Source organism: Desmodus rotundus, chromosome 3, assembly GCF_022682495.2.
Source record: "Desmodus rotundus isolate HL8 chromosome 3, HLdesRot8A.1, whole genome shotgun sequence".
NCBI classification, from domain to species: Eukaryota; Metazoa; Chordata; class Mammalia; order Chiroptera; family Phyllostomidae; genus Desmodus; species Desmodus rotundus.
In genome coordinates, this window is record NC_071389.1 from 198,306,864 (window position 1) to 198,331,818 (window position 24,955).

Here is a 24,955-nt window from a genome sequence, read left to right on the forward strand (position 1 = left end):
CGGGCGCCGAGCCCAGTGCCCGGCTCCTCGTTCAGGGCTTTGAAATACAACTTTGCACAAAGCTGGGTGAAGCCAGGGCTGGGCAAGGACTTGGGGGGGCTGCTCCTCCCAGCCCCTCTCTCAGCCCCAGGCCCCGAGTGCCGGGGAAGCAAGCGGGCTGCGGGAGGTGGCTGTGCGGGTTTCCATGGTGCGTCTCCACAGAGGCAGATGCAGGAGATGGACGCCACTCCCCAACACGTGATTTGTCACCGCCCTGGGCTTTGTCTCTGGGCTGAGGGAGTGAGGGGGCCTTATTTAATAAATCCACAATTTATATTTAATAGCAGCAGTGGCAGTCCAAACGTGGCCTCCGACTGAGCCGCGTGATTCATGCGGCGGCCCCCGGAGACCCTGGTGGCAACAAGGCTGCCTTTGCCTGAGTCATGGATCTCTGGGCCTCGGGGTTTTAGGCCCTGAGAAGGGCGACCCTGCCCCTGGGGGCCATGAACCTTTGCAGTGGCCTGGCAGAGCCCCTTCAGCCGCCAGCCGTCTGTCCTGGGTGGGCGGGTGGCCGTGTGGCCTGCCGGTCGGTGAGAAGACGGGTGCTGCTGGTGCGACAGGCTCATCCTGGGCATCTGCGTGCAGGTGCCGGGGGAGCTGGTGCCAGGCACGCGCTTCTTCTCTGCAGCTTTTAAAAAGAGTCCTGTGGGTGGACACCTGAGTCCCCCAGTTCAAAGACTCTCGGAGAGCATTGGGCTTTGGGGGCTCGTGAAGGAGGCAGCAAGCATGGGGGGAGGGGCACAGCCGGATGCTAGGCCTGGGGTGGCCCCTTTGTGTTCCCAGCCCTCCCACCTGTGCCAATCCCCTTTCTCGATGAGACTGAGGCTTCAGAAGGGACCCTGTGGCCTCTAGCCTCTCCTAGAGACAGAGAGCATCAGCCTGGAGCTATGGGGGGTCGGAGGGGCCAAGACTGGAGGACCGAACCCAGGCTCTGTCTGGTTCTCAGCCCCCATCTAGCGCCCCGTGCTGAAGGGCCCCAGGAGCAGCAGCTGCTTCTCTTTCCATTCCCTCGCACAGCCCATTCTTCTGGCCCAGGCCTTCACGCACGCTGTCCCCTCTGCCTCCCCGACTCTGCCCTGCTGATACTAACCCACTCCTCAGACCTCGGTCGGTGTCACTTCCCCTGGGAAGCCTTCCCGGATCCTGACCAGGTCTCTCTCCCTCCCTCAGCCCCCCCCCGCCCCAGCTCCAGGCACTCACAGGCTTCCCCTGCACCTCACATGCTTCAGCCTGCAGTTTATACATTCACTTGTGGGATGGTTTTCTAAGCACCCGGCCCCTCCACTAGCACAGGCTGGTCCCTTGAGCAGTGCAGCAGGAAGAAGAAAGCAAAGGGAGGCAGGAGGAGGCAGGGAGCGTGGCCCAGGAAGAGCAGCAGATCAAGGAGGGCCTCCTGGGGGAGGTGGCTTAACCCCTGGACTTGGAGAACCAGCACAAGCAAAGGCCAGGGGGTGGGGAGGAGGGGCTGGCACGGGGATGCAGGAGGGCAGCGTGGCGGGGTTGCCTTGGAACCAGTGCTTCGTGGAAGAGCACTGGGCAGTTATGTGACACTGAGCCGGTGAGTCCCTGCCCCTCCTCTGGGCCTTGGCTTCCCCACTTGTAGAGTGAGAGGAGGGGACTGGAGGGCTCTCCCGTTCTAAAACACCATGGCTACTGCCCCGGCACATGGCTGGATGTGTAGCTGGAATCTAGCTCGAGGGGAGGAGCCCTCTGCACTCTGCCCCCCACCTTCCGAAGGAGACAGGGGAGGCAGGCCTCTGCTTCTGATGCCTGTGGGAGGTTCTGGCAGCAGAAGGTGTGTCTGCAGGGAGCTAACTCTCACGGGAGAGAGGCGGCTGCAGTGGGGACCTCTGGGGCACAGGGACCGGGCTGCGGCAGGGGGGGGGGGGCAGCACTGAAGGGGTGGGCGCTTTGTAGGTCCTCTGAGATCTCTCCATAGCTCTAGGAGTGAGTGGGTCCACCCCCACCCAGCAGGGCCAGGCCAGGAGGGCCCAGGGGCTGGCGAGGGGGCGCCAAGCTGCCGTGCACGCTGGGTCTCACTGCTGCTGCACCCTGGGTCCCGGGGGAAGGCCCCCACCTCGTTAGGCTGGGGACAGGCCGTGGGGCTTCAGGTCTCAGAGAGAGAGAGAGAGCAGTGGCCTTCGCGGGGCCCTGCAGAACATAGCTGGGAAATAACTGCTACGTTGTTGCAGGAAGGGGTTGAGGTTAGATGCCCGAATCCCGTTGTGAAGCCCAGGCTCAAGTCTGCTCTTTGACTGCCTAGCCGGGGCCTCGGACACGGGTCTGACTGTTCTGTGCCTTGGTTCCTTGGGGCTGCTGTGACGCGGAGGGTTTTGCCATCATAAGCGTGAGAAACCCAACTTAAAGGGTCTTAAGGAAAAAGGAGAGTTTACTGGCTCCTGTAATCAGCCAGGAAGTCCGGTTTGGGCTCGGGGTTCAGACGCAGCTGGGTCCAGGCATCAAACGGTGCTGCCAAGCCCACCCACCTGCTTGTTTGCGCTCTCCCCCCCTTTCTCCACACCTCGACTCTTCTCCTTTCCCTCACGTCCAAACACCAGCTCTGTTTCTGGGAGCTCCAGGAGGCGGCCACGTGTACACCCCTTGCAAGCAGCAGGCGCCTGTCTTTTAAGAGGTGCTCAGTGAGCATTTGTCCGCAGACTGACTGAGTGACAGGAATGAGGGCCAGGCCCTAGTCCAGCCTGGCGTGGGTTCTGGAACCAAAAACCGGCTTCACGTGTTCCGCTCTGCTGGCTCCCACAGCTGAGGTCCTAGGCAAGGCAGTGTTTTCCCCACCTCAGTTTCTTGCTCCATGAAATGGGCACGCCCTTAGCTCCCTGCCCTGTGGTCACTGTGCAGGCGAAGGGCGCGGATGCGTGGGGAGTGCCAGCGATAATGCGCCCCCAGTTCGTGGGAATCGTCCCTCCCATTCCCGCTGTTACGCGGTTGAACGTTTGTTACCATCCAGATAGCCGGAGGCCAGTGCCGGGAAATGAGAGTCTTTATTTTTCCTCTGGGGATGAGTAGGTTTGCGTCTTCAGTGAGCTCAGAAGCCTCGGGGTGGAGGGAAATAGGAACAGAGTTAATTAAAGAGCCTGGGCCTGGCGGAGGAGAGCCTCGCGCTGCTCCAGGCTGCTGGGGGCAGAGGGGCTCCTCGCTAAGAGACTCACAGGAGGGGAGATTCTGGGGATGGAGGTGGCTCTGCAGGTGGCATCTCGCTCCCTCCCCGTTTTTGTCTCTCTTTGTCTCTTTCACTTGGCATGCCTACCGCCTCAGTGTGTGTGTGTGTGTGTGTGTGTGTGTGAATGAATGAGTGAATGAGTGAATTTGATTGGCTCATTCATGTCCCTGTGCCAGGCCAATAGCCCAGTAGTGACTGGCTGCCTTTGGTTCAATAGCTGTGTTGGGGGTGGGCAGGGTGTACAGGTGGATTGAGAGACCAGCTACCTGTAAGATCCTCTGCCACATGGAGGTGGGGGAGGGGAGGGAGGGACCCAGAGGACTGACAAGTGGCGGGAATTACTGAGAAGGAGAGTTGAGTTTCCAGATCAGCTCAGGCACCACCTCCTTCTCTGGCTCCTAGCCCCACTGCTGCCCCATCAAAGTTAGTGGCTTCATTGTCACTGACTGGCCAAGCCAGGGGTCTCCTGGGCTCACAGGTGTGGCCAGAAGGTGCTGTGTTGAATGAATGAATGAATGAATGAATGAATGAAGAAGGAAGAGGAGGAGCCCCCAGCACCCTCCTGTGGTCATCACTGGACTCACTGGGGAATTTTCCTCTCCTCCCTGGTTGGATCCAGTGCCGACCCGCAGGGGTTCTAACTGGGCTCAGCAATCCCAGAAAAGGACCCGGCATGCCCCTCCTGTCGCGGCACCGTGACGGGGAGAGGCTGGCTCGGCGCCTGCGACGGCGGCGGACGGAGCGTGCAAATGCGCCCTGCACATTAGCATGCTGAACCCGCTTGTCTCGTAAGGTGTTAATTAAATTTCTTTGAAGTATATTGTCTGAAAAAAAAAGGATAATTAGAAAGATGTCTTTAAAAGTATTTATGTAACTGATATGGTCCCGCTTTTGGTTTGCCGCATAATTAGATTTAAACACAACTAACTCCTCGAGCGGCATACTCATTTGGGGAGAGCCGCTCGTTGAAATGCCATCCCGTTGCTGTTAAGAGTCGTGAGCCTGGCAACATCATTCAGTGGGGAGGCAGCGCGTGGGGGGCAGGGCGCCGAGCATTTCTTCCCTGGGACACCGGCCGCTGGCTCGGTCAAGCAAAAAGCAAGGCCAAGCGTTTTGCTTCAGGCCACACTTAGTGACAAGTGGCAGAGCTGGGAGTTTGAAGCCTGGTGTTCTGGTTCCAGGACGGATCTCTGACACCCCCTGGGTAGCCTGTGTTCCCAGGAGGGTCAGAAAACCTCACAGTTCGAAAAAGTACCGCTTTTCTCTCCTGCCTTTGTTTCACGCGCTCCCTCCGAGTCCCCCGAGTCCCCCGTTGCCTGTGGCTCTCCTCGGGTGCTGCCTGTGCCCTGTACAGCCCTGGGGACTCATCTGCATCACCCGCACCGCGGACGTGGGCCTTTGCATTCTCACTGGCATCCAGAGGGCGCCCAAGGGGGTGAACACTGGTTTTGGGGTTGAAAACAACTTACTCTCCTTATTATAAAGACAGGTCTGCAGACAGTCCCATGGCCCTGTGACCGTGGCCGTGACCACGTTGTCTTCTCTCCCTGTAGGGTGGACCCCGTGCCTCATGACGCCCCCAAGCCGCCCGGCTACACCCGCTTTGTCTGTGTGTCTGACACCCACTCGAGGACGGACCCCATCCAGATGCCCTACGGGGACGTGCTGATCCACGCCGGGGACTTCACGGAGCTGGGGCTCCCGAGCGAGGTGAAGAAGTTCAACGAGTGGCTTGGTAGGTGCTGGGCAGCAGGGGGACTGCTGCCGATGTCCAGGCCGGGGGCCGCCTCTGTGCCCGGCTGTCCTTCCTCCCTGCTCTGCCCACAGCCTCTGCCTGGCCTCCGTCTGCCTGTCCCCTCCTGCCCGGGGAAGCGTTCCCTGACCTCGGGACCAGGTCACAGCCCTCTCACTCTCCTGCCTCACCTCCCACCCCGGCCCTCGTCTGGGCTGTGACTTTCCGTTTGTGTGGGGGGATTTTGGGTTCGGGAAAGCCCCTGCCAGAGGGATTTTTCCCCAGCCGTGTGTCCTGCCCCCAGTGCCTGGAACAAGTAGGTGCTAAATAAACGGGATGAATGAGCAAGTGGGTGAGAGAGCGCGTGGCCGAACGAACGGCTGCCTGGGCACGGTGATGCCAGGGCAGGCGCTCAGAGGGCTCACACTGGCTCAGCCACCTACCGCCCTCAGATGGCTTCCCCAGGAGGGGACCCCCCTGGGCCTCTGAGACCCACAGCAGGGGCCTGGGGACCAGGTGTGGGCACAAGCAGCAAGCTGTCCAAGGCTGTGGGCCGTGATTTGCAAGCACGCCCCCAGGGTTTTGTCTGTGGTTTTTTACTTTCTTCCTAAATAAGAAAGACATAGGCCCCAGGTGCCCCCTGGGAAAAGCTGCTTGTTTGGAATCCAGAGAGACCTCACTGTGAGTCCCCCGGGGAGGGGGACACAGATGGACTGGCCCTGGGTGGCCCTGTGTACTGGCTATCATCTCAGAGGCGTGGGTGCAAGGCCGGCACCTCCATGCGCCACCCCACTCCCCTGCCAGACGGTGCGCCTGCCGGGAGGGTGTCCTGCTGCGCAGTCAGCTGGGAGCTGTGTGAGCAGAGCGGCCAGGAGCGAGGCGGCAGCTGCGGTGAGCAAGAGGCCGGCTTTGCCGGCTGAGACAAATATTTACAAGCAAGGCCTTCTCCTCCACTTGGCAGGCTCAGAGCTTTCAATACCGATTTTCCAAATGGGAAATTCTAAGCAAGGGCCCCGTTTGGGCTGAGCCCCGTGAAGGCTGGGGTGGGACAGGGCCCTTGCAGGGCAGACCTGCTCAGGCTCCTCACCTTGCCCGGAGTTGCTTTGGGGTCTGGACCGCCTCCTGGGAGGGACCCTCTCTGAGCCTGGCTTCTTATCTGTCCAAAGACGGGAGGCCACCATTGACTGAGCCCAGGGCCCGTGTCCAGGGCCGGGGACAGGAGTCGCGGGGTGCCAGGCTCATTAGTGCCACTGCCCAGTTGAATTTTGGGAACAGCTGTTTGGGGGGGATCGCTATTGGACAGAAGAGGATGTCGTCCCCCCTCCCCCCCTTGCACTGAGGTTCTTAGGGTGGAGACTGCTTCAGAGGTGCAGGCCTGAGTGTTCCCCTCGGGGTGGTGAATGAATGGACATGCGCTTGCCTGCACAGTGGGGGTGTCTCGGCAGCTTCCCCTGGCAGGCACAGGCCATGGGGAGAAGCTGGCTTGGGGCCAGGCCTCGATGGAGGGGCTGGGGGTTTGTGCAGAAAGGGCGCCACCAGGCCAAGGGGACAGCTGAGGCCAAAGCACACCAGTGGGGGGCCTGAGAGGAGGCGTGACGCACCGTTGCAGCTGGAGCCAGGGGTCTGGGCAAAGCGCGCCGGTGGGGGGCCTGACCAGGGTCCTGGGGGGCTGGCACAGTGAGATGGGCCCTTTAGGACGGTCCCTCCACCTGCCTCGTCACAGAAATCGTCAGAACAGTGCCCACCGGACCATAGGGGCCTTCTTCCTAATGTGCACTTGGAGTTGGGCGGATTCATTCTCCTGAGTTACTGGGGGCAGGAAGGGTGAGCTTACAAAGGGTTTTTGTACAGAAGGTTTTCCCCTGGGGCCTCTCCCCTTCGGTGCCTTCAGGCGTTTGCAGACGCAGCGCTTGTCACTCGGGGGGTGGGGAGGTTGCTCTGGCCCGGACTGAGTGGCCAGCAGTCTGCGCGTCAGTGGAGCCTCAGTGGGTGCTGGCTCAAGCAAGCCTCCCTGCAGCCAGCTTTGGGGGGACTTGTCCATGGTGCAAAGGGAGACACCCCTCTGTGGGCTGGCTGTCCAGCCCCCAGGGATGTGGTTCTCGTGGCCGAGAGGTGGGCAGTGCACTCACCAGGCACCTCCAGGTGCATCTGCCCAGGTGTGTGCTTATGGAGAGCTGGTGTCTGCTGAGCACATGTGTCCCCTGATTCTTCACGCTCTTCGGTGCTGCCCTTTTTGCATATCAGTATCATCAAATTTTTTCACCCTCCTGACCACGGGAGGAGGCAGGACCGCTGTCATCCCCATTTTACAGAGAAGAAAACTGAGGCCAGCAAAGGGGGCGACTTGCCCAGGCCACACAGGGTCCCAGCTGGGATCCCAGCCCAGGCAGTCGGGCTCTGGGGCCACGCTCTCGGCACCTCCCCCTCTGCTCGCCTCCCTGGTTCTTCTCAGGCTGATCCTCTCTGGTGCCCGCTCAAGTCGTGGGCTGCGCCGTTTGGGTGCGGACATCTGGGGTCTGCCCCCTGCCAGGGCTGTGGCAGCCATGTGTCCTCCGTGAGCTTCAGTGGCCTCGTTTCAAATGGGGGTGGAGCTCCCTGTGCCCTGCCCACCCCCAAAAGCGGTTCAGAGACTTCGCTGGGCTGGAGGGAACGATGAAGACACGCAGGCTGTAGCATGCTGCGTGCGGGTGTTTCTCCCCCAGCACTGGCCCGCGCCAGACCGCGGCTCCCTTTGGGGAGAGCAGGGGCCGAGGGTTGGTCCCACAGAAGTGGGGGCCTTTGACCCGAGCCCAGGGGTTGTTCGTGTAGGCCGGGGGAACAGTAGGAGAGGTTGTGTGCAAACACGCGTGGATTTCCCGAGAAACGTGGACGTGGGACCTTAGCTGTGCCAGCAGCACACGCACACGGAAGAGACTGGGAGGAAACGCTCACTCGTCTATTCAGTGTGCCTCACAGAGAACTCCCCGTGTGCCAGGCATGTCCCTGGCACTGGGTGACAGTGGGGACAGGGGTGGGCCCGCTCACATTCTGGTGATGGACAGACAGTGGCTCGAGAGGTACACAAGAAGCAACGAGGGCGCCTGATGGTGCCTGAGTGCAATCAGGGAAGCCCTCCCTGAGGAGGTGACCTTGGACAAGGGCTGGAGGATGGGAATGAGGCAGAGGTAGGAGCAATGCTGGAGGCTGAGGGCACGGGCAGCTGCAGAGGCCCTGAGGGGGGAGCAGAGGATGAGGCAAGTGTTGGGTGAGGAGGGTTAGGGGAGGGGTGCTGGTGTGCACAGGCGCTGCGGGCCCAGGACAGGAGTGTGGGGCTGGTTCCAGGGGCGATGGGAGTTTGGGACTTGGGAGCTTGATGGTGGGGAGGGACCTGTAAAGACGCCGTCAAAGGCCTGGGCTGCGGAGTGGAGTGAAGCAGCGAGGCCAGAGAGGGCAAAAGCTCTGTGATGTTCCAGAACTCTTGTCCCGGTGGGGGCGCTGGGAGAGGTTTTATCTTCCTTCCCATGGTTCTGTCTTCTTCCCCCTTGATTTTTTGCAAAAGCATGCGTTATTTGGTAGCGTCACATAAAAGCAACGCTGAAATCTCATTGTTTTTAATGAAATGTTGGCTTCTCTGGTGTCTGGTGCATGCGTCCCAGCGTGGGAGTGGCCACAGCACCGGACTCAGGGCGGTCCTGGCCTCACCCAGGCCCTCAGAAGGCCACCACGTGCCCCTTCCCCAGGCCCACTAGCCCAGCCTCCTGTGTGTGGGGGTGGGGCGGGGGCAGGGAGGCGCCATTCTTCTCCATGAGGACATGCAGCTGAATTCTGAACCTGTCAGTTCATGAGCCGGGATTTGCAAGATGCCAGAAAGCTCGCTCTCGCTCTCACTGTCTGCGCCGGGCAGGTGTCGGGCTGGCCTCCCCCTCTACCCACCCCCCAACCCCTCCAGCCAGGAGGAGCCTGCACCTCTGCACCCTCACTCCTGTGACCCCAGCTCCCACAGCCTTGCCCCTTCCCTGGCCTTGGGAGTGACCTCCAGAGGCCACAGGTTTGTTCTCTTCTGGCCTCTCCACTTGAACCCTCCAACTGGGGTTCTCTTCTCCCGTTTCCACCTTCCTCTCTGGGAACCCTCTTCTCCATCTCCTTTGGTCTCCTGCTCATGGTCCCCCCAGCTCTCACTCCCACCCAGACCTACAGAATGCTCCCAACTCTCTCTGCAGTCTAGACCTTTCTTTGAGATTCTGCCAGTGTATTGTTCCATCTTTTCAGGAGACACTTCCTCCTGGCTGTCTGCCAGGATTTCAGACTAGTTCCATCCCAAACTGAACTCCCAAACCTCAGACCCATCCCCACAGGCTACACTGTAAGGTGTAGCCCTCCAGTGTGGTGTTTGAGACCCTCCCCACCTCAGCTCCTGCGCCCCCTTCTCCCTTCCCTCCGAAGCAGATGTCCGCTGCTATCTCTTATTATTCCGACCCCACTGTTGTCTGCCCTGCCTGTGTTCCTCTCCATTCACTCATATCACCTGCTGAGCTCCTGGGGGCACCCAAGCAGGCGGCCTGCCTGGCTCCTTCCTCCTGTAGGTCCTCAGAGCCAGGCCCAGCCTGGTGCTGAGGGGGCTGGGCAGGGGGTGGTTGAATCGGCTTGGAGAGGTCTGCAGGGCACAGGCTGGACCAGTGCATTAAGTGACATGGCCCTCCGCAGAGCCAGGCAGGAGAGGAAGGCGAGGGCCTGGTAATGGCGCATTTAGAAGTTATAATTAACTTTTTACTGGTGCTCTAGCATAAAACGATATATAAGACAATATAAAAGGGGTCCAAGGATTTCGCTAAATAGAGCTAGGTCTTTTGCAAGTAAACCCTTAATTAAAATCTGTGAGGGAGGAGAAAGGAGGAAGGGAAGTGGAGAACACTTCCAGGCGGTTGCTCTGGTTCTTGCCTCATTTGCCACTGGGGAGGGACGGCTTTGGAAATGGGCCGCCGCCTTCCTGCCTCATTGTGATTCAAGGCAGCAGCCCAGGACTGGGCTCCAGGTGGAGGTGAGGGGCTTTGGGAAGGAGCCAGTGGCCACTCAGGAGCAGAAGTTATCACTCTGCTCCCCCTGCTCTGTCCCCAGCAGCCTCTGCAAGCCCTTCTGTTCTTATTCCTTCCACTGTTTTTTACGTGGGTGCCCCCCTCTCCTCACTGGGCGTTTCTCATCCGTGTGCTTGGCTTGCTGAGTCTGGGCCGAACCTCACTCTCGCTTCCATCTCTCTGTGCTCAGTCCTGCCCTGAGGCCGCAGAATGCTCCGTGGAGGGTGGGCATCCCAGGTTCTTTGTATCAGGCCCTGGAGACAGCATCGGGTGGCCCCACCTGCGTGTCCCAGGTGTAGTCTGCACGGGGCTGCCCTGGGGCGCTCCGGCCTGGAGTGGGCTGCGCTGGGTGTCCTGGGGGGGAGCCCTTCCTTTCCCCTGGCCCAGGTGGGTGGGTGGGGTGGGACAGGTGAGGTGGGGACCAGGGGTGTGAGCAGCTCTGACAGGTCCCCCCTGACCTGGGGTCGGGAATCCCGACAGCAGGGGACAGAGCACTTAGCCAGGGTTCCTGGGGCCACTTCTGGCCCTGCCGCCACCAGCCAGGTGTCCTCGCTTCTCTCACACTGGGTGTCCACACCCATAAAATGTGGGTGCTGGATTGGACCACGTGCTAATGAAGCCCCCTGCTGACATTCTGCTGCCCAGCACTCCTGGCCTGGCGAGCCCTGTGGGGGGTTCGCGGCTTCCCCGGCTGTGACTGCTGGAGATGGGAGGGGCCCACACTCACCCAGTCAACACATGTGGTGGGTGGGGGGCTGCTATGCACACTGGCTTGGGGTCGAGATTGAGCAGGGGGGTGAGCACTTGGATCTTGCTCTGAGTGTTAAAGAGGCCGCTGGGGGCGAGGCAGGGGAGGGACGTGCTCTGACTGGTTTTGAAGGACCTTTGGCTGCTGTGGGGAGCAGGGCTGCAGGAGGGTGTGTGGGGGTGGAATATGGGGCACCTGGGGGGCTGGTCCAGGTGTCACCGAGAGGCAAGAGGACCTGGAGGTGGCCAAGGGGACCGAGAGCAGTGTGGGGGTTTGGCCACAGTTTGGAGGCGAAATCAGTGGGATTTGCTGATGGGAGACGGGGGTGGAGGGTGCGTGAGACCCCTGACCTGCTGCTGCCCAGCAGTGGGCCTGGCTGGAGGCAGGCCTTCCACAAGTATCTGTGAAGTGAATGAAAAAAAAAAAAAGACATGTTTTGGGATGTGGTCCCTTCAGTCAAAATATCCAACCAACTTCTTTTTCTTTTAAAAGAGCTCGCCGCAGTCGCTGAGCATGAATAGAACAGAAGCCGTGAACCTAAAGTGGATTCTGTTCCATCGGCTAATTCCTTCGATACAATGGCCGGAGTCAGACACTTTCAGAAACACGTTATTCTCACACAGACTCAAGATGGAACATTTAAAACAAATGTTTTTCGACTCTGGGCCTCACATCACCCTGACACTGTCGGCTCAGAGGCCGCCGGCGTCCAGGGCTTTGGCCGCGAGCGGCCTCAGCGGTCGGCGGCTCGTCCAGGGAGGGGGGACATTCACATGGAAAATGGGCAGACAGTGCACCAGAGGTTTGGCTTTCGCCTAAAAAATTAATTTTCTGGATTTTTCATTAAAAAATTCCTCACAAAGCCCAAAGTGTGTTTTAGGGGCTACCAAGGAGAAAATTAACTTCTAATGAAGACGAAGAACCTAGAATTCTGAGTTGTGGTCAAGCAATTTTGGCCAGTCGTAACTTCAGTATTTCCACGGTAATGTGTAGGCCCCTCGCAAGGTGTGCTTGAGTGCCACTGTTTCAGAACAGACCCAGGGGGGGGCAAACGACATACTATTACCGAGTAGGCCCGCCCTTGTGCTCCGGGGGCCCCCCACCCCGTACTAGGTTCGCCTTGCTCGCCGCCAGGGAAAGAGACTGGGGAAAAGGAAAGGGGTTACTTATTTAAAGAGTTATACAAACTTAAGAGTAATGACTTAATGTCTTCACTGAGATCCCAAAGTCCTTTAGAACACCCACAAATGCCCAGTCTGGGGTACCATATCTTAGAAAAAGAAATAGAAGTCCGTGGTTCTTCTCTCCCCAAGCCCCATGGCCCCCAAAAGACCCCGTATGGCTCCGCGCCTGGGTTTAAATCCCAGGACCAATCTCCTCTGCTGCACCATTTCTGATTCCTCCCACAATTGGCCCCAGCTGCCAGCATCCCCGTGTTTTTCCAGCTTCAATGGGCTGCAGTAGTAAGTCCGGGCAGGTGTGGCCCTGTGGTGTGGAGCCAATCATCTCCAAGCTCTCACACAGGTGCTGCAACCAGGGGGCGTTGTCTCCTAGTTGCATCCTGGGTTGAAGTCACTCCCATCCCCCTGGCTCAAAGCACGGCCACAGCTGTTTAACGTATCCATGAAACCAGTTAAAGGTTATAGATGTTATATGACCGTTCTAGAGGTTAGCTGCAGAACTGTTGCTATGCAAAACAGCTCTCAATGGCCCTGCTCCATGCGTCCCATCCCCCAGCTCAGACTTGTGGGGGTGAGGACATCCTATATATATACATATTTTCTAATATTTCCTGGACACCGAGTTCGGGACCCCATTACAAATCCCTATTTGCCCCTCCACCCCCCGTCCCCGGCTGCACCCTGTTATGCTAATTACCTGTTTAGGGCAGAATGGCTTTGGAAATGAAATGAGACGGCTCGAGTGTGAGCGTGACTGTGTATGTGTCTTTCAAACATTTGTGGCAGTGTTTTTTTTTTTTTAAGATCATCAAAAAAAATTTTTAATTAGATGCCTTAAATTTTTAAAAAATTTAAAATATTTAAACAAGGTAGCGATACATTGTTCTGAAAACTCTGAGCTTTCTGAAAGTTCTTTCTTGGTTTTGCATATTTTGTTATTTGTTTGGACTTTTTTTGCTTCCTTGTTTACTCCCATGTTGTGCCAAAGGATTTGAGATGGTTTATAGAAACAAGAATAGTAAAATGGTACAAGACTGATGAGAAATCAAAAGGCAATTAAAAAATAGAAATTAGAGCAGCTCAAAGGGAGGGCCTAGAATATCAACACGTAGGGCTCAGTGGGTTCTGTGAGTTGGAAATGGAGCCTGAGCTTCCCGGGGGCCAAAGTGAAAAGGGAGATACGTTTGATGATGGCTCTGAGTATTGGGCGGAGGAAATGGGCCAGCGCCTCTGATGGGTCCGTCCCTGCAGCAGGTCCATCTCCTCTGCTGTGAGCACCTTGAAGACCAGACGTGCGTCCTGGTCATTTCTGTGCAGGAGGAACTTGGTAACACTTTTGTATCTGAATAATAATGAATATTCGTTTAGGGTTTCTTAGCATGTAAAACATGCCCATTTCTGTCATTCATTTTGTATTTCTCTCTCCCCCTCTCTGTTTTCTTTTGGATTGATTGAAGTTTCTTTTTTTTCCCCCTCCACTGGTTTGGAAATTCTATATTCTTTTTCAATTCGTTTAGTTGTTACTCATAAATTTTTAATAAGCATATCCGACTTGAGTCAGAATAAAATTAACCAACATCTCCATTCTCCCCGAAGTTCCCTGGCACACACCCACCCCGGCCCCTCTTGCCACCATCTGGCGTCTCACTTCTGACTCGTTTTTAAGCCTGCCCTCACGTCGTCGGTATCGCCGTTATGGTTTGCTTTCCGGTCTGCACTGGCCATTTGCTCGCTGGGTGTTTGCTGAGCGCTTCTCTGTGGCCAGCCTGGATCTGGGCCCTGGGGATGCGGCCGTGAGCAGATGGCCCATGGCGAACAGCTATCACCTGTGTGCCGGTCAGGATAAAGGGACAGGGAGGCCCCTCTGTGGAGGTGGCCCCTCAGCAGAGACCATTCTGAATGGAGGGAGCGGGCGTGTGCAGGTCTGCGGAGGCCACATGAGCAGGGGCAGCAGCTGGGACAGCAGCATGGGTGGCACATTTGGGGACCAGCAAGGAGGCAAGTGGCCAGAGTCCCATGGCAGGCCTGAGGGGTGAGAGGAGGAGCAGAGGCCAGATGGGGGTTGGGAGCCAGGTGGGGTGGTTTTGAGTAGGAGGTGGTACTTGAGGGGGCCTCCGCACTGGGGCTTTGTTGGGACAAGTGAGGGGCAGGCTCACCAGAGGTCGGAGGCCGGAGCTTTGACTGGCTGGCCCACCCAATTGGTTTGCAGTCATGCACCCATTCAACATGTGCTGCGCTCTTACCTTGCTCTGGATGCTGAGCGTGCAGTGGGCAGCACAGCAAGCGAGACTCCTACCTTAGAAACACAGAAACAAGAGTGCCATGGCGTGATGGAGACAGGGAGAAGTGGGAGCCTGCGACCAGGTTAGACCCTCACCCGCCTCCCAGGTGTGAGATGCAGGGCAGGTGGCTCGCCTGCCCCGGGGTCTCAGTTCCTCATCCGTACAGGGATGCGATGACTCCTCCCAGGCTGGCGGGTCCACGGGTGAGAGAATAAGTGCCCCGAGACCTTGCTGGGTTTTCCGCAGGAGCCTCCCAGCCAGGCAGTGGGACCATCGCAGAAAGTCATTGGCTGGAGGGGTAATGACCAGTTGGTCATTCAAGAGCTGGGGAAGCAAGATTTTCTTGCTGGTATGCTTCTGTTCTATTTTTCTTCAAACATGGGGAGATGTGTTTGAATATGAAATCAGCCAGTATGAGTTTTTAAAAATGTCATTTTCATGCTGGACTTCTTTCCAAAACAGGAATAGTCAACAAGCCAGAAAACCCTGGCCCGCACAGAACTGAAATAGTCTGTCCTCATGTGCCCATAAACTCCCGAAATGTCTGAAAGATTCCACCATGTCCCTGTGCCCACCCCTCCCCCTGCCTGCCCCCTGCACCTGGACTCTGCGCGGACTTGGCAGAAGCTGGGTCTTGGGAGCTTCCCTGTCTTCCCATTACCATCCCATCGACAAGCTGCCCCTTCTGTGGGATGTGCCCCCCGCCTGGTCTCCCAGTTAACCCTCACAGCCAGCCCTTCTCAGACATCAGGTGTATGAGAATCCCCTGGCAGGGGGGGGGGGTGTTCTGTGCATGTGGAAATCCTGGTTCGGCAGGTCTGGGTGGGTGACCCCCAGGTGATGTACCCAGGCTTTGGACCTGTGTGGCCCAGGATGGTAGCCACCTGCCTCCTGTGGGCAATTGACCAGGTGAAATGTGGCTGGTGTTCCTGAGACTCTGACTTCTGTGTTTTATTTCATGGTATTTAATTTGCAATGAAATAGTCTCAGGGGTTTAATGAGTACGGATGGGACAGTGCAGCCAGACAACCCCTTGCGGCTACTGTCTCTGCAGATGAAGACACCAAGCTCCAAGGGGTGCGGAGCTTGCCTAAGACATCCCGCAAACTAAACGTGGAGCCAGGATTCTAACTGAAGTCTGTGTGCTTTTAAAATTTTTAATTAATTCTTCAGTATCTAAGGCGGCCATTGATGTGGGAACTTCCCCTGTGTCTCCAGAGACCCAGCCTTTTCTGTTAGCCAATCCCTCCTTTCTAAGGCGGTTTTGAAAGGCGTGGTCAGGAGCAATGCTTTATAGAGTCAGGGCCAACTGAACAAAGCCATGTTCAGGTTGCTGATGGGATGCGAGAACTTCCCCATGTGAGAGCTGCAGTTGGCTGCGGAACCTCGTATCCAAGCCCCCCCAGAGGCTCCACAGCGACAGTGACTTCCCGGGGACGGCACTGGACAGTTTAAAAGGGCTTTCAGGTGGTTTGCAGGGGAGGAGGCTGAGATCCAGCACAGGGCTGTGTTCCCTGGAGCTCACCCAGGTCCTGGCTCTCCGTCGCCACCTTCCCAGAGAGGCTGTCCCTGACCTCCTGGGATGGATCAGCTTCCCACCCGATGCTCCCTGTCCCACTTACCTGCTTTGTTTTTCCCCCCATATCTGTTATCCCCATGGGACCTGGTGCTTACGTTTCAATTGTCGACACCCCACTGACAGGCCCACTTCTCTAAGGCAGGGATCTCGTCCGTCCTGCACGCCCATTGCATCTTCAGGACCGCGGACAGCGCCCATGTCTGCAGGCGCTTTGCATTGACTTATTAATAGGAAATTAAATTCCTGACGTGAGAGAGGGGCCTTCCCAGCCGGCCAGGCCACGTGTCTGCCCGGAAAGCCTCGAGAAAGCCACAATCCTCTTGTGCCTGGGTGTGCCCCCTGCAGCGTGGGGGTGGCACTCACTCCTAGTGAGGATGCATGGGTGACTGCAGTGGGATCTGCTTTCAGCCTGTGGTCTGCAGAGACCCCTGGTCTGGGTCCAGCCTCTGTGCGTGCCAGCCACCTGGCCTTGAGCGCAGTCTGTCCTCTCTGAGCCTCAGTTTTCACATCTGTGAAAGGGGGCTGATGTGGGGGGCCCCAGCGAGGCAGGGGGTGATCTGGGCTCAGCGTACGGCCCAGCGTGGAGTAACCACATGCTAAATGCAGCTGCCGTGCGTGTTGAGGCTGCATTGTGAAGCGTCTCAGTGCCCGGCCCCGAGCGCGGGCTCCGTGGGCCGCAGCTGTAATTACTCATCATCCCAGGGGGCCTTCCTCTTCTTCCAAACCAGATATTGAAAAGTTAGGGTTTGGTTCTTTGAAATTTGTTTGAAAGAAAGCGGATTTTTAAAAAGTGTACAGGTTTGTTTCTTTGACTTCTCTTCAGAAGAAGAATTTCACACCTCTCTGAGTGTGCAGGATGCAAATGAAGTTCCGAGAGCTCGGGAGGAGCTAATTCGGGGCTGGTTTGACAGCCACGACAGTGAAGGGAGGCTTGGAGCTGACAGGCGGGGCTTGCTTGGTAGCGTCCCAACCTCTCAAAATAGTCACTTTCCAGACTAACATTTGTCTCGTCGGTGCTCGCAAGAAGTTTTCTGTTCATTGATCCAACTGTGGTCCCGCCCCCCTTAACACTCCTCATTGGTTCCCCGCGGTGTCCTGGGCGAAGTCCAGATCTTTGCGGGGGGGGGGGGGGGGGGGGTTGGGGGCAGTTGGACCCCTCCACGTGTGACCCCAGCTGTCCTTCCCAGGCCTGCCTCTGTTCACCCCCCAACTGCCAAATACGCTGGGTTTCCCACCCCCCTACCTCTGCGTGTGTGGGGCCCTCTTCCTTTCTCATTCGCCTGTGGAGCTGCTCTTCACCCCGACACCTGTTTCTGCGATCCCTCCTGGCGTCACCGTGCGTGGTCAGGGGAAGGAAAACCCACTGCTCTTCCTGGTTCCGCGTGCCTGGAAGCCGCTCCCACCACAGGCCGCTGGTTACTTGTGTACGTCCCCACACTAGCTGCTGGAGGAGGGGCGGGGTTGAGGCCTCTGTCCCCAGGCTCCAGCCCAGCATCCAGCACTTGTGAGCCCCACCCCCCACACGCCTGGAATGAAGAGGTGACGAGATGATTTTACTTCAGTGTGTCTTAACATCCAAAATGTTTATTTAGCTTAAAAACACTTAGTTTTATTAGGAAATCTCCTTTAAAACAGGGATCGTCAGTGTAACTCGTTTTCAAATACTTATTTCAGTTGCTACTGCAAAGAACATCGCTTTGGGCCTGTTTGCCCCTTTCGATGGGTTGTCTGCGGTTGGAACGCACCCGTGAAATGTGAATGTCTGTTGGGCAGCGGAGGGCCAGGTCTCAGCCCTGCAGCTCTGCCTTCCGCCCAGGGCCTCGGGCCCCACGTGAAGTCGTGAACTTTCCGTAGAGGTGGAGGTGGGGCAGCCTCCCTGCCTGGAGCCTCTCAGGACTTTTTGATAAGGAGGGGATGAGGGACCAAGACCCAAATGGCTGCTTGGTCCCTTTCCACCTCTAACCCTCCGCGGCTTGTAAAATTCACGGACTGATTGCTTCCAATTCTAGAATATTTGGCCCTCAGGGTTGTGAGATTCTAAAAACAGTATTTCTAGGACCTTAAGACCTTCAGTTCTACCTGCTCACAATTCTAGTGTCTGAAATTCAGGCTCCCGGTTCTCCTGCAATTCTTTTAAAATTTAACTGCGGTTAAATACACCCAACATTTACCTTTCTTCGGGGATAGTTCAGTGGCCTCAGGGGCGTGTGGGTTGCTGTGCAGCCATCGCCAGCAGCCGTGCGCAGAGCTCTCTCCATCTTGCCAGACTGATACTTCGTACGTACTAGACACTCACCCCTCGTCCTCCCCCGGCACCGCCAGGGGTCCCCAGGAATGCGGTTGCTCCAGACACCTCATGTAGGTGGGGCCCTGCTGCGCTTGTTCTGTTGGGACCAGCTTCCTTCACAGAGCGTGACGTCCTCGAGGTCCACGCGTGCTGCGGCAGGTGTTGGAGTTTCCTCCTTTCTGCCTCTGAATCACAGTCCATTGTGCGGATGGACCACGTTGTGTTTATCCGTCATCTGTCAGTGGACGCTTGGGCTGCGTCCACCTTTTGGCTATTTCAAATAATGCTGCTCTGCTCGTGAGTGTCCAAATGCTCGTGTGAGCCCTGCTTTCCATTCTTCGGGACAAATACCCAGGAGTGGAATTGCTGGATGCTGTGCCAGTGCTGCTTTTAGTTTTCTGAGGAACCTCCGAGCCGTCCTCCACAGGGGCTGTCGGACTTTGCATTGCCATTGGCAGCGCACGGGGTTCCCATTTCTCAACGCTGGTTGCTTTCTGTTTTGGGGCGTAGCCATCCTGACGGGGGTGAGGCGGTCTCTCACTGTGTTTTGAGTTCCGTTTCCCTAATGATTTAGTGATGTTGCGCATGTTTTCATGTGCTAGTTGGCCATTTATGTGATTTCTTTGGAGAAATGTCTGTTCAAGTCCTTTGCCCGTTTTTATATTGGGTTGAGTTGCAGAGTTTTTATCTATTCTGGGTATGAACCTCTTACCAGAAATATGATTTGCAATTTTTGTTTCCATTCTGTGGGTTGCCTTTTCACTCTGTTGATGGTGTCCTTTGCTGTGCAGAAGTTTTAAATTTTGATGTATTTTTTTCTTTTGTTGCCTCTGCTTTTGGGGTCATATCCAAGACATCATTGCCAAGTTCAATGTCATGAAGCTTTCCCCTATGTTTTTTTTTTCTTTTAATAGTTTATAGTTTTAGTTCTTACCTTTAGGTCTTTGTTCCATTTTGAGTTAATTTTTGCACATGGCATAAGAGAATGGTCCGGCTTCGTTCTTCTGCTTGTGGATCTTCTGTTTTCCCAGCTCCGGCTCTTGAAAAGACCGTCCTTTCCCCACCGAATGGCCCGGGTGCCTTTGTGGACCCTCATGTGACCACGTACGGGAAAGTATATTTCTGGACTCTCTTCAACTCCACGGGTCCTTATGTCCGTCTTTATACCGGCACCGTACTGTTTTACGTAGAGTTTTGAAATCAGGAAGTGGAAGTCCTCCAACTTTGTTTTTCTTTCTCAAGATTACTTTGGCTATTCAGGGTCCCTCGAGGTTTGCTCTGGACTTTAAGATGGATTTTCTGTTTCTGAAAGAAGCGTCGTGGGGTTTTGGAAGGGATCGCATCGAATCTGTAGGTTGCTTTGGGTAGACGGACGTCTTTGCAACGTGAAGTCCTCTGGTCCATGGACGTGGGATGTCTTTCTGCTTATTGGAGTCTTCATTAACCTTCGAGCAAATGTTTCGTAGTTTTCAGTGGACAAATCTACCACCTCCTTGGTGAAGTTTATTCCTAACTCTTTTGTTCTTTTCGCTGCTATTGAAAGTCGGATTGTTTTCTTAATGTCCTTTTCGGACTGTTTCTTTTTCCTCTATAGAAATGCAGCTGGTCATTCTGTGCGTTGTTTTCATATTCTGCACTTTTGCTGAATTTGTTTAACTTATACTAACATCTGTATTGCTTTTAAAAAATGACCTTTAAAGGCTTGTTTACAGTGGCCATGAGATCTTCTCCAAAATATTATGTTGTTTAAAAAAAAAATCACTGAGGGCTTCTGGTAACAGGGAGGATCATAAGGATTCAAGTCCATGGTGACATTTATTCTTTTTCTTTTTCCTTTGTGAGGACCGTTCAATGCAAACGCCCTGGCACATCGAATTTGTCTGGTGGTTGTGGCAGAGAGGGAGAAATCAGGGGCTTCGGCCGTCGATGGGTCCGGGCTTGGATTCCCAGTCCTCTGCTCGCCAACTGTGCAGTTATTTAACCTCTCTGAGCCCCAGTTTCTTCGTCTGCAAAAACCGTACCCCTTTGGTGGAACTATGTGAAGGGTAGAACCAGGGCCCAAGGGAGCCTGTCTCAGACTCAGTGTGGGCACCTGTGGTGTCGTGAATGGCTGCCTGCCCCGCTGAGGGCAGAGCCGCCTCACCTGCCCTTGAACCTGGCTGCCCCAGGAATCCCAGCACTTAGAGCCTCCAATCTCAGAGGAGTATAGTTAGGGTTAGGCTTCCTGCCAGTTCTGTCTTCCCGTTGGTCTGAACTGGGGCCCAGTTTGATTTGGTCCTAGGTTTCGAGCAACAGGCCGAACAAGTGAGAGGCCAGGCTGTCCCTGGACAGAATTAGGAGGTGAGCAAGCAGTGCCTGGCCTCCCAAAACCTTCCTTTTATTCAGTTAAAATTCTGTTTGTGTGGCGGCCTACAAGGGCACAATGAGCCACAGAGCCTGCCGGGCTCCCGGTGCAGCCAGCAGGCCCCTCCCCAGCCCCTCCCACGAGTCCCAATTCCCATTCTCAGTGCAACTCCGGTAGTTGCTGCTTTTATCACCACAGTGTCTCAAAATAACAATCTTATATTGCTGTTGTTGGATTTTTCAGTTTTAGATCTTACTTGTTAATTTCTTACGGTGAGAAATGAAGATTCAGAGATTAGCCTCTCCACCCATATACACACGTCCTTTCTCCTGTCTTGCTTTTTTAAAAAAGTATTTTCTTTGGTTAAAGATTTTGTTTATTTATTTTTAGAGAGAGGTGAAGGGAGGGAGAAGGAGAGGGAGAGAAACATTGATTGGTTGCCTCTTGCATGCCCCCAACAGGGGACCTGGCCCGCAACCCAGGCCTGTGCCCTGACTGGGACTCGAATGGGTGACCCCTTGGTTTGCAGGCTGGGGCTCAGTCCACTGAGCCCCACCCCCAGGGCTCCTGTCCTTTTTACTGTGGTCCCATCACAGGTTTTGCTTAAATATTCACTGTACTAAGTTTTGTTATTCCTAAGCAGTCAATTGTTCTGTATGCTTTTTTTCTCTGTGTACCCGGCATGGTCCACTCTTGTCTCCTGCAGGTTTCAAGGCCCCTCAGCAGCAAAGTGACCTGTGCTGGGCCACCGGCTGGCTCATTTTTCTCATACTCCCTGAGCCTCTGCCCCCTGCCTGGGTCTGAGCTGGTTGACATCCAGGCCTGTGTGCGGCTGTGGTCCTGCGACCTCCCTTCACCATCATCTCCCTTTGCCTCTCTTGGGTCTGAGAGCCCCTGGTTCCAGCACCCCACGGCTCCGTTTACTTGGTTACTCCCTCATCGTGCTGGAAGACACCCTCCGGTAGCTTTCTGAGGAAGAACTCACTAGAGACAAGTGTTTGGCAAAGTTGCATGTCAGAAAAAGTCTTCACTCTGTCCTCGCGCTTCATTGACAGTTTGTCTAGGTGTAGAATTCTGGGTTGTAAGTCATTCTCCCTCGGAAGCTGGAAGGCATTCCTGTGTTTTCTCTCTGTTCCCAGTGTCGCTACTAAAAATCCCACAGTCATTTGGATACCTCATCATTTGTGCACGGTCCTTCTTTGTTCATTATTCACTCTTCCTGGTTCTGGGCACTCACGCATCGCAGGGTGTTGGGGGGCACCTTCCCCTGCTGGATTGGGAGAAGAGAGGGTGATCGTGCAGAGCATCTTGGAGGAGGTGGCACTTGGGTCACTGGACACAGGGTGAGTGGAATTGGAGTTGACTCAGGCAGAAGGGCAGGAAGAGGGTCGCAGGTAGATGGGACAGCATTTGCCTACATCAGGAGATCTTAAGCAGCCAGGAGAGGTGGGTGCACCATCGGTAGTGGGTGGTGAGAGGTGAGATCAGAGCGCCAACAGGGCCTGGCCTGCAGGGGGCGCCACAGCCTGGCGTTCTAATGCACGTTCCCTCCTGCTTTCCCAGCTTGGCTCCCTGGTGTCTGGGCCTGTGTGTTCTGCTGGGCTGTGACCTCTGGGGAGGTTCCTGCGGAGACTTTCTGGCTGCAGGTGGCCTGATTTTGGGGAGGACAAACAGAAAACTTTCAGCTGTCCCAGCCTAATATCACCTATGCTCTGCAGTAGCCTTTAAAGAGGGTTAGGACGGAATGTTCCTGTTTTAAAACATTTCCCAGGAAAGACAAATGTTTGAAAGTTAAACATTTTGGCTACTATGATAGAACAAAAGAAAAATTGCATTCGCCTTTTCAATATGGGCAGCAGTGCTGAGTTGTGAATCCAGAATCCATGGATCCAGAATCCATGAAGCCCACAGGACCTGTGGGCTGGGCGGGGCTGGGCAGAGCTCGGTGGTGGGGCTGAGTGGTGGGGCTGAGCACCCTCTGTTGGGGGGCGGGTCTGCCACAGCAGGCTGGTCTGTCATCTGAACACCAGCTCTGGGCAGGCGACCTAGACTCCAGGAGCTGCTGTATGACCCCAGACAGGTGACCTTTTAATGCCTCTTGTGTCACCTGCATCTTCCTGGCCAACATTCCAGGGGCAGAGCACAGCCTCTCTCCCCACAGCCTGAAGGCAGTGACAGTGGCTAACGTGGTGCCTTTCACCTTCCCTATGCTGACGCTTTGGCCTCTGGGGCCTTGCGGATGCTGAAGGGACTGGACCAGACCGCCTTCCCTGGGGTAGCCGGTCCTAGGGATGGTGCCGGACTCCCCTTGGAGCACCTCACCTTTCCTAAGCAAGCCAACCAGTCCAGAGCGCTGCCCACCCCCTGGGCTTCTCACCCTCCGGCCACCATGCCCCTGCCCTAGTCACCCCTGGGCCAAGGTGCAGGCAACTCGGGACAGTCCCTGTGCCCCGCCCCTAGCCTGCCAATGTGATTCAAACCAGCCATCCCAGACTTGCTTGCCAGGACTCCCACCGTTGGAGGCCACCACACAGGCTGTCGCCCATGTTTTCCTGCCACTTCCTCTGACTCCCATCCGGAGGGCCTTCCCTTGCAGCCCCATGTGCCTCCTGTTTCCAGGGACCCGTGGGTGTAAACATCTTCCCTGTGCCCGTCATTCCCCTGTCTGCAGGATACACGCCATGTAGGGTCTCCCCATGGACGTCTTCCCCTAGTGTGGTCCTTGCGAGGACCCCTTGAAGAGCCCTCAACATCCTGGCTTCCAGGTGGGGTCTTGAGGCTCAGAAGTGAGGCTTTCACTCCCAGCCACAGAGCAGGAGGAGGTGGAGGTGGGAGCTGGGCTGGCTCCCAGCTCCGGGCTCCATGCACACACCCCTCACCACTCTCGCATGGCTTCTCCTCTGTGGTGTGGGTGAGCGGCCCTTTTTCCCAGGGCTGCCCAGAAGCATCAGGTGCAAATCACTTATCACGACGCCCAGCCCTCTGGGCGGAGCGGGGAAAAGCAGATTCTGCAGGCCCCGCCAGGGCCCCCCAAGTTCCTGTCACCCCTCCCCCGCCATCAGCAGTCCTGGTCTCAGGTCTCTCCATCCTTTTCAGGCTACACACAGAACCCTCTCTCTGCCGGCCTCCCTGCCCTGTGTCCCCCCCAACCCCCCGTGTGACTCCATCCTGGGCATTTGTGCGCCCAACCTGCTTCAAGACCCAATGGGTGGCTGGAGGCAGAGCCACGGCACTGGTACCATCCCCGTGTGATTCCAGACCACGCCATCCGGGGAGCATGCTTCTGGGAGCCTCCCAGATGCTGGCAAGTGTTGAGACGGAACCGTCAAAGACGCACTCCAAAGGCAATCAGGGCTCATCATGCCGTCTCTTTATGCCGCCCGCTCGGCGGTGCTGTGCGTGGTGGCAATGGGCGGAAGGAGCCGTAAGTGGGCATTTTCCTGATTGTCGCCGCATTTAGAGAAGCTGCCACTCCACTGGGCTCGGCGCGCGCTCGGCGGTGGCACAGCTTGTCAAGACGCTGGTGCCTGTCTTGTTGAATTTAACAGATGATGCACTTTGGAGGCAGCACTGCCTGTTAAATGGGGCGGGCAGGTGCTGGCGATGAGGATCCTAACCTTTCGGGGGGAGATTAGTCTGGGAGGCACGGATAGCAGAGGTGTCCATGCGTGTCCCTCTTTGTGCCCCCCCACGTGCCATGAACACTTTCTGCCGTGTGGGGTCTCCGTGGGCATGCGCTGGGCGCTGGGTGTGCACGCGGATGGGAAGCTGTGGTCATCCTCTAGCGCTGTGTGGATGCTACCTCGTCAGCACCAAGGAACTCACGTCTAGCAGATGCCCAGCTCTCAGATGGGCAGGCTGAGAAGAGAGGACGCAGCCTGGGGAGACAGCCTGAAGGTTGTTGTCACTCGGAGCACAAATGCGCAGCAGTGCCCGCCCCTGCCCCAGTCCTGAACAGCAGGGGGAGGCTGGGCTGGCTTCCTCAGAGATCGGAGTTGGGAGATTAGCATCCTGTCCCACCCAGGAAGGCCCGCGTGGCCCGGCACCTAACCTGTCCCTCAAGTTGCCGCGCCAGTCTTCCCGAATGTCCTCATACCTTTTCCAGTCCCCCACTCTTGGGCTGCTGTTCAGCACTCCCGCGGTGAGAGGCCAGGGTTCAAGTCCCTACTCTCCACTGTCTTGCTGTGTGACCTCAGCAAGCCTCCTCCCCTCTCTGAGCTCCAGGTTCCTCTGTCCAGTGAGTGGTATGGACTGGAAGCTCTGCGTGTTGCTTGGTACTGACCTCATGACGGTGTCTTGGTTATCGGTGTGCCCCTCCGGTGCCTCTCGCCCAGGGTCTGAGCAGGAAGGAGCCTGCTCCATCGGGGTGTGTGGGCAGCTGACCAGGGTGGGTGCTGGCGGGGGTGGGCGGCTCTACAACAGGGTGCAGCTTCAGGGAGGGAGGCAAGTTTCTGGCTTGGTGGGGTTCGGGCATCGGCTGACTGGATCCTGTGCCTCTGTTGGGCAGATGAGGGGAGGTGGGTGAAAAGAGGCG

General features: G+C 56.5%; 1 protein-coding gene across 1 annotated transcript in view; it reads left to right on the plus strand.

Moving 5' to 3' along the window:
* The window catches only part of MPPED1 (metallophosphoesterase domain containing 1), a 58,160-nt gene that overhangs the window by 14,201 nt on the left and 19,004 nt on the right, over window positions 1–24,955 (plus strand). The window contains exon 3 of the mRNA XM_053920676.1: window positions 4,771–4,952. Coding sequence (XP_053776651.1) covers window positions 4,771–4,952 — 182 coding nt within the window. The remainder of the gene's footprint in view (window positions 1–4,770; window positions 4,953–24,955) is intronic.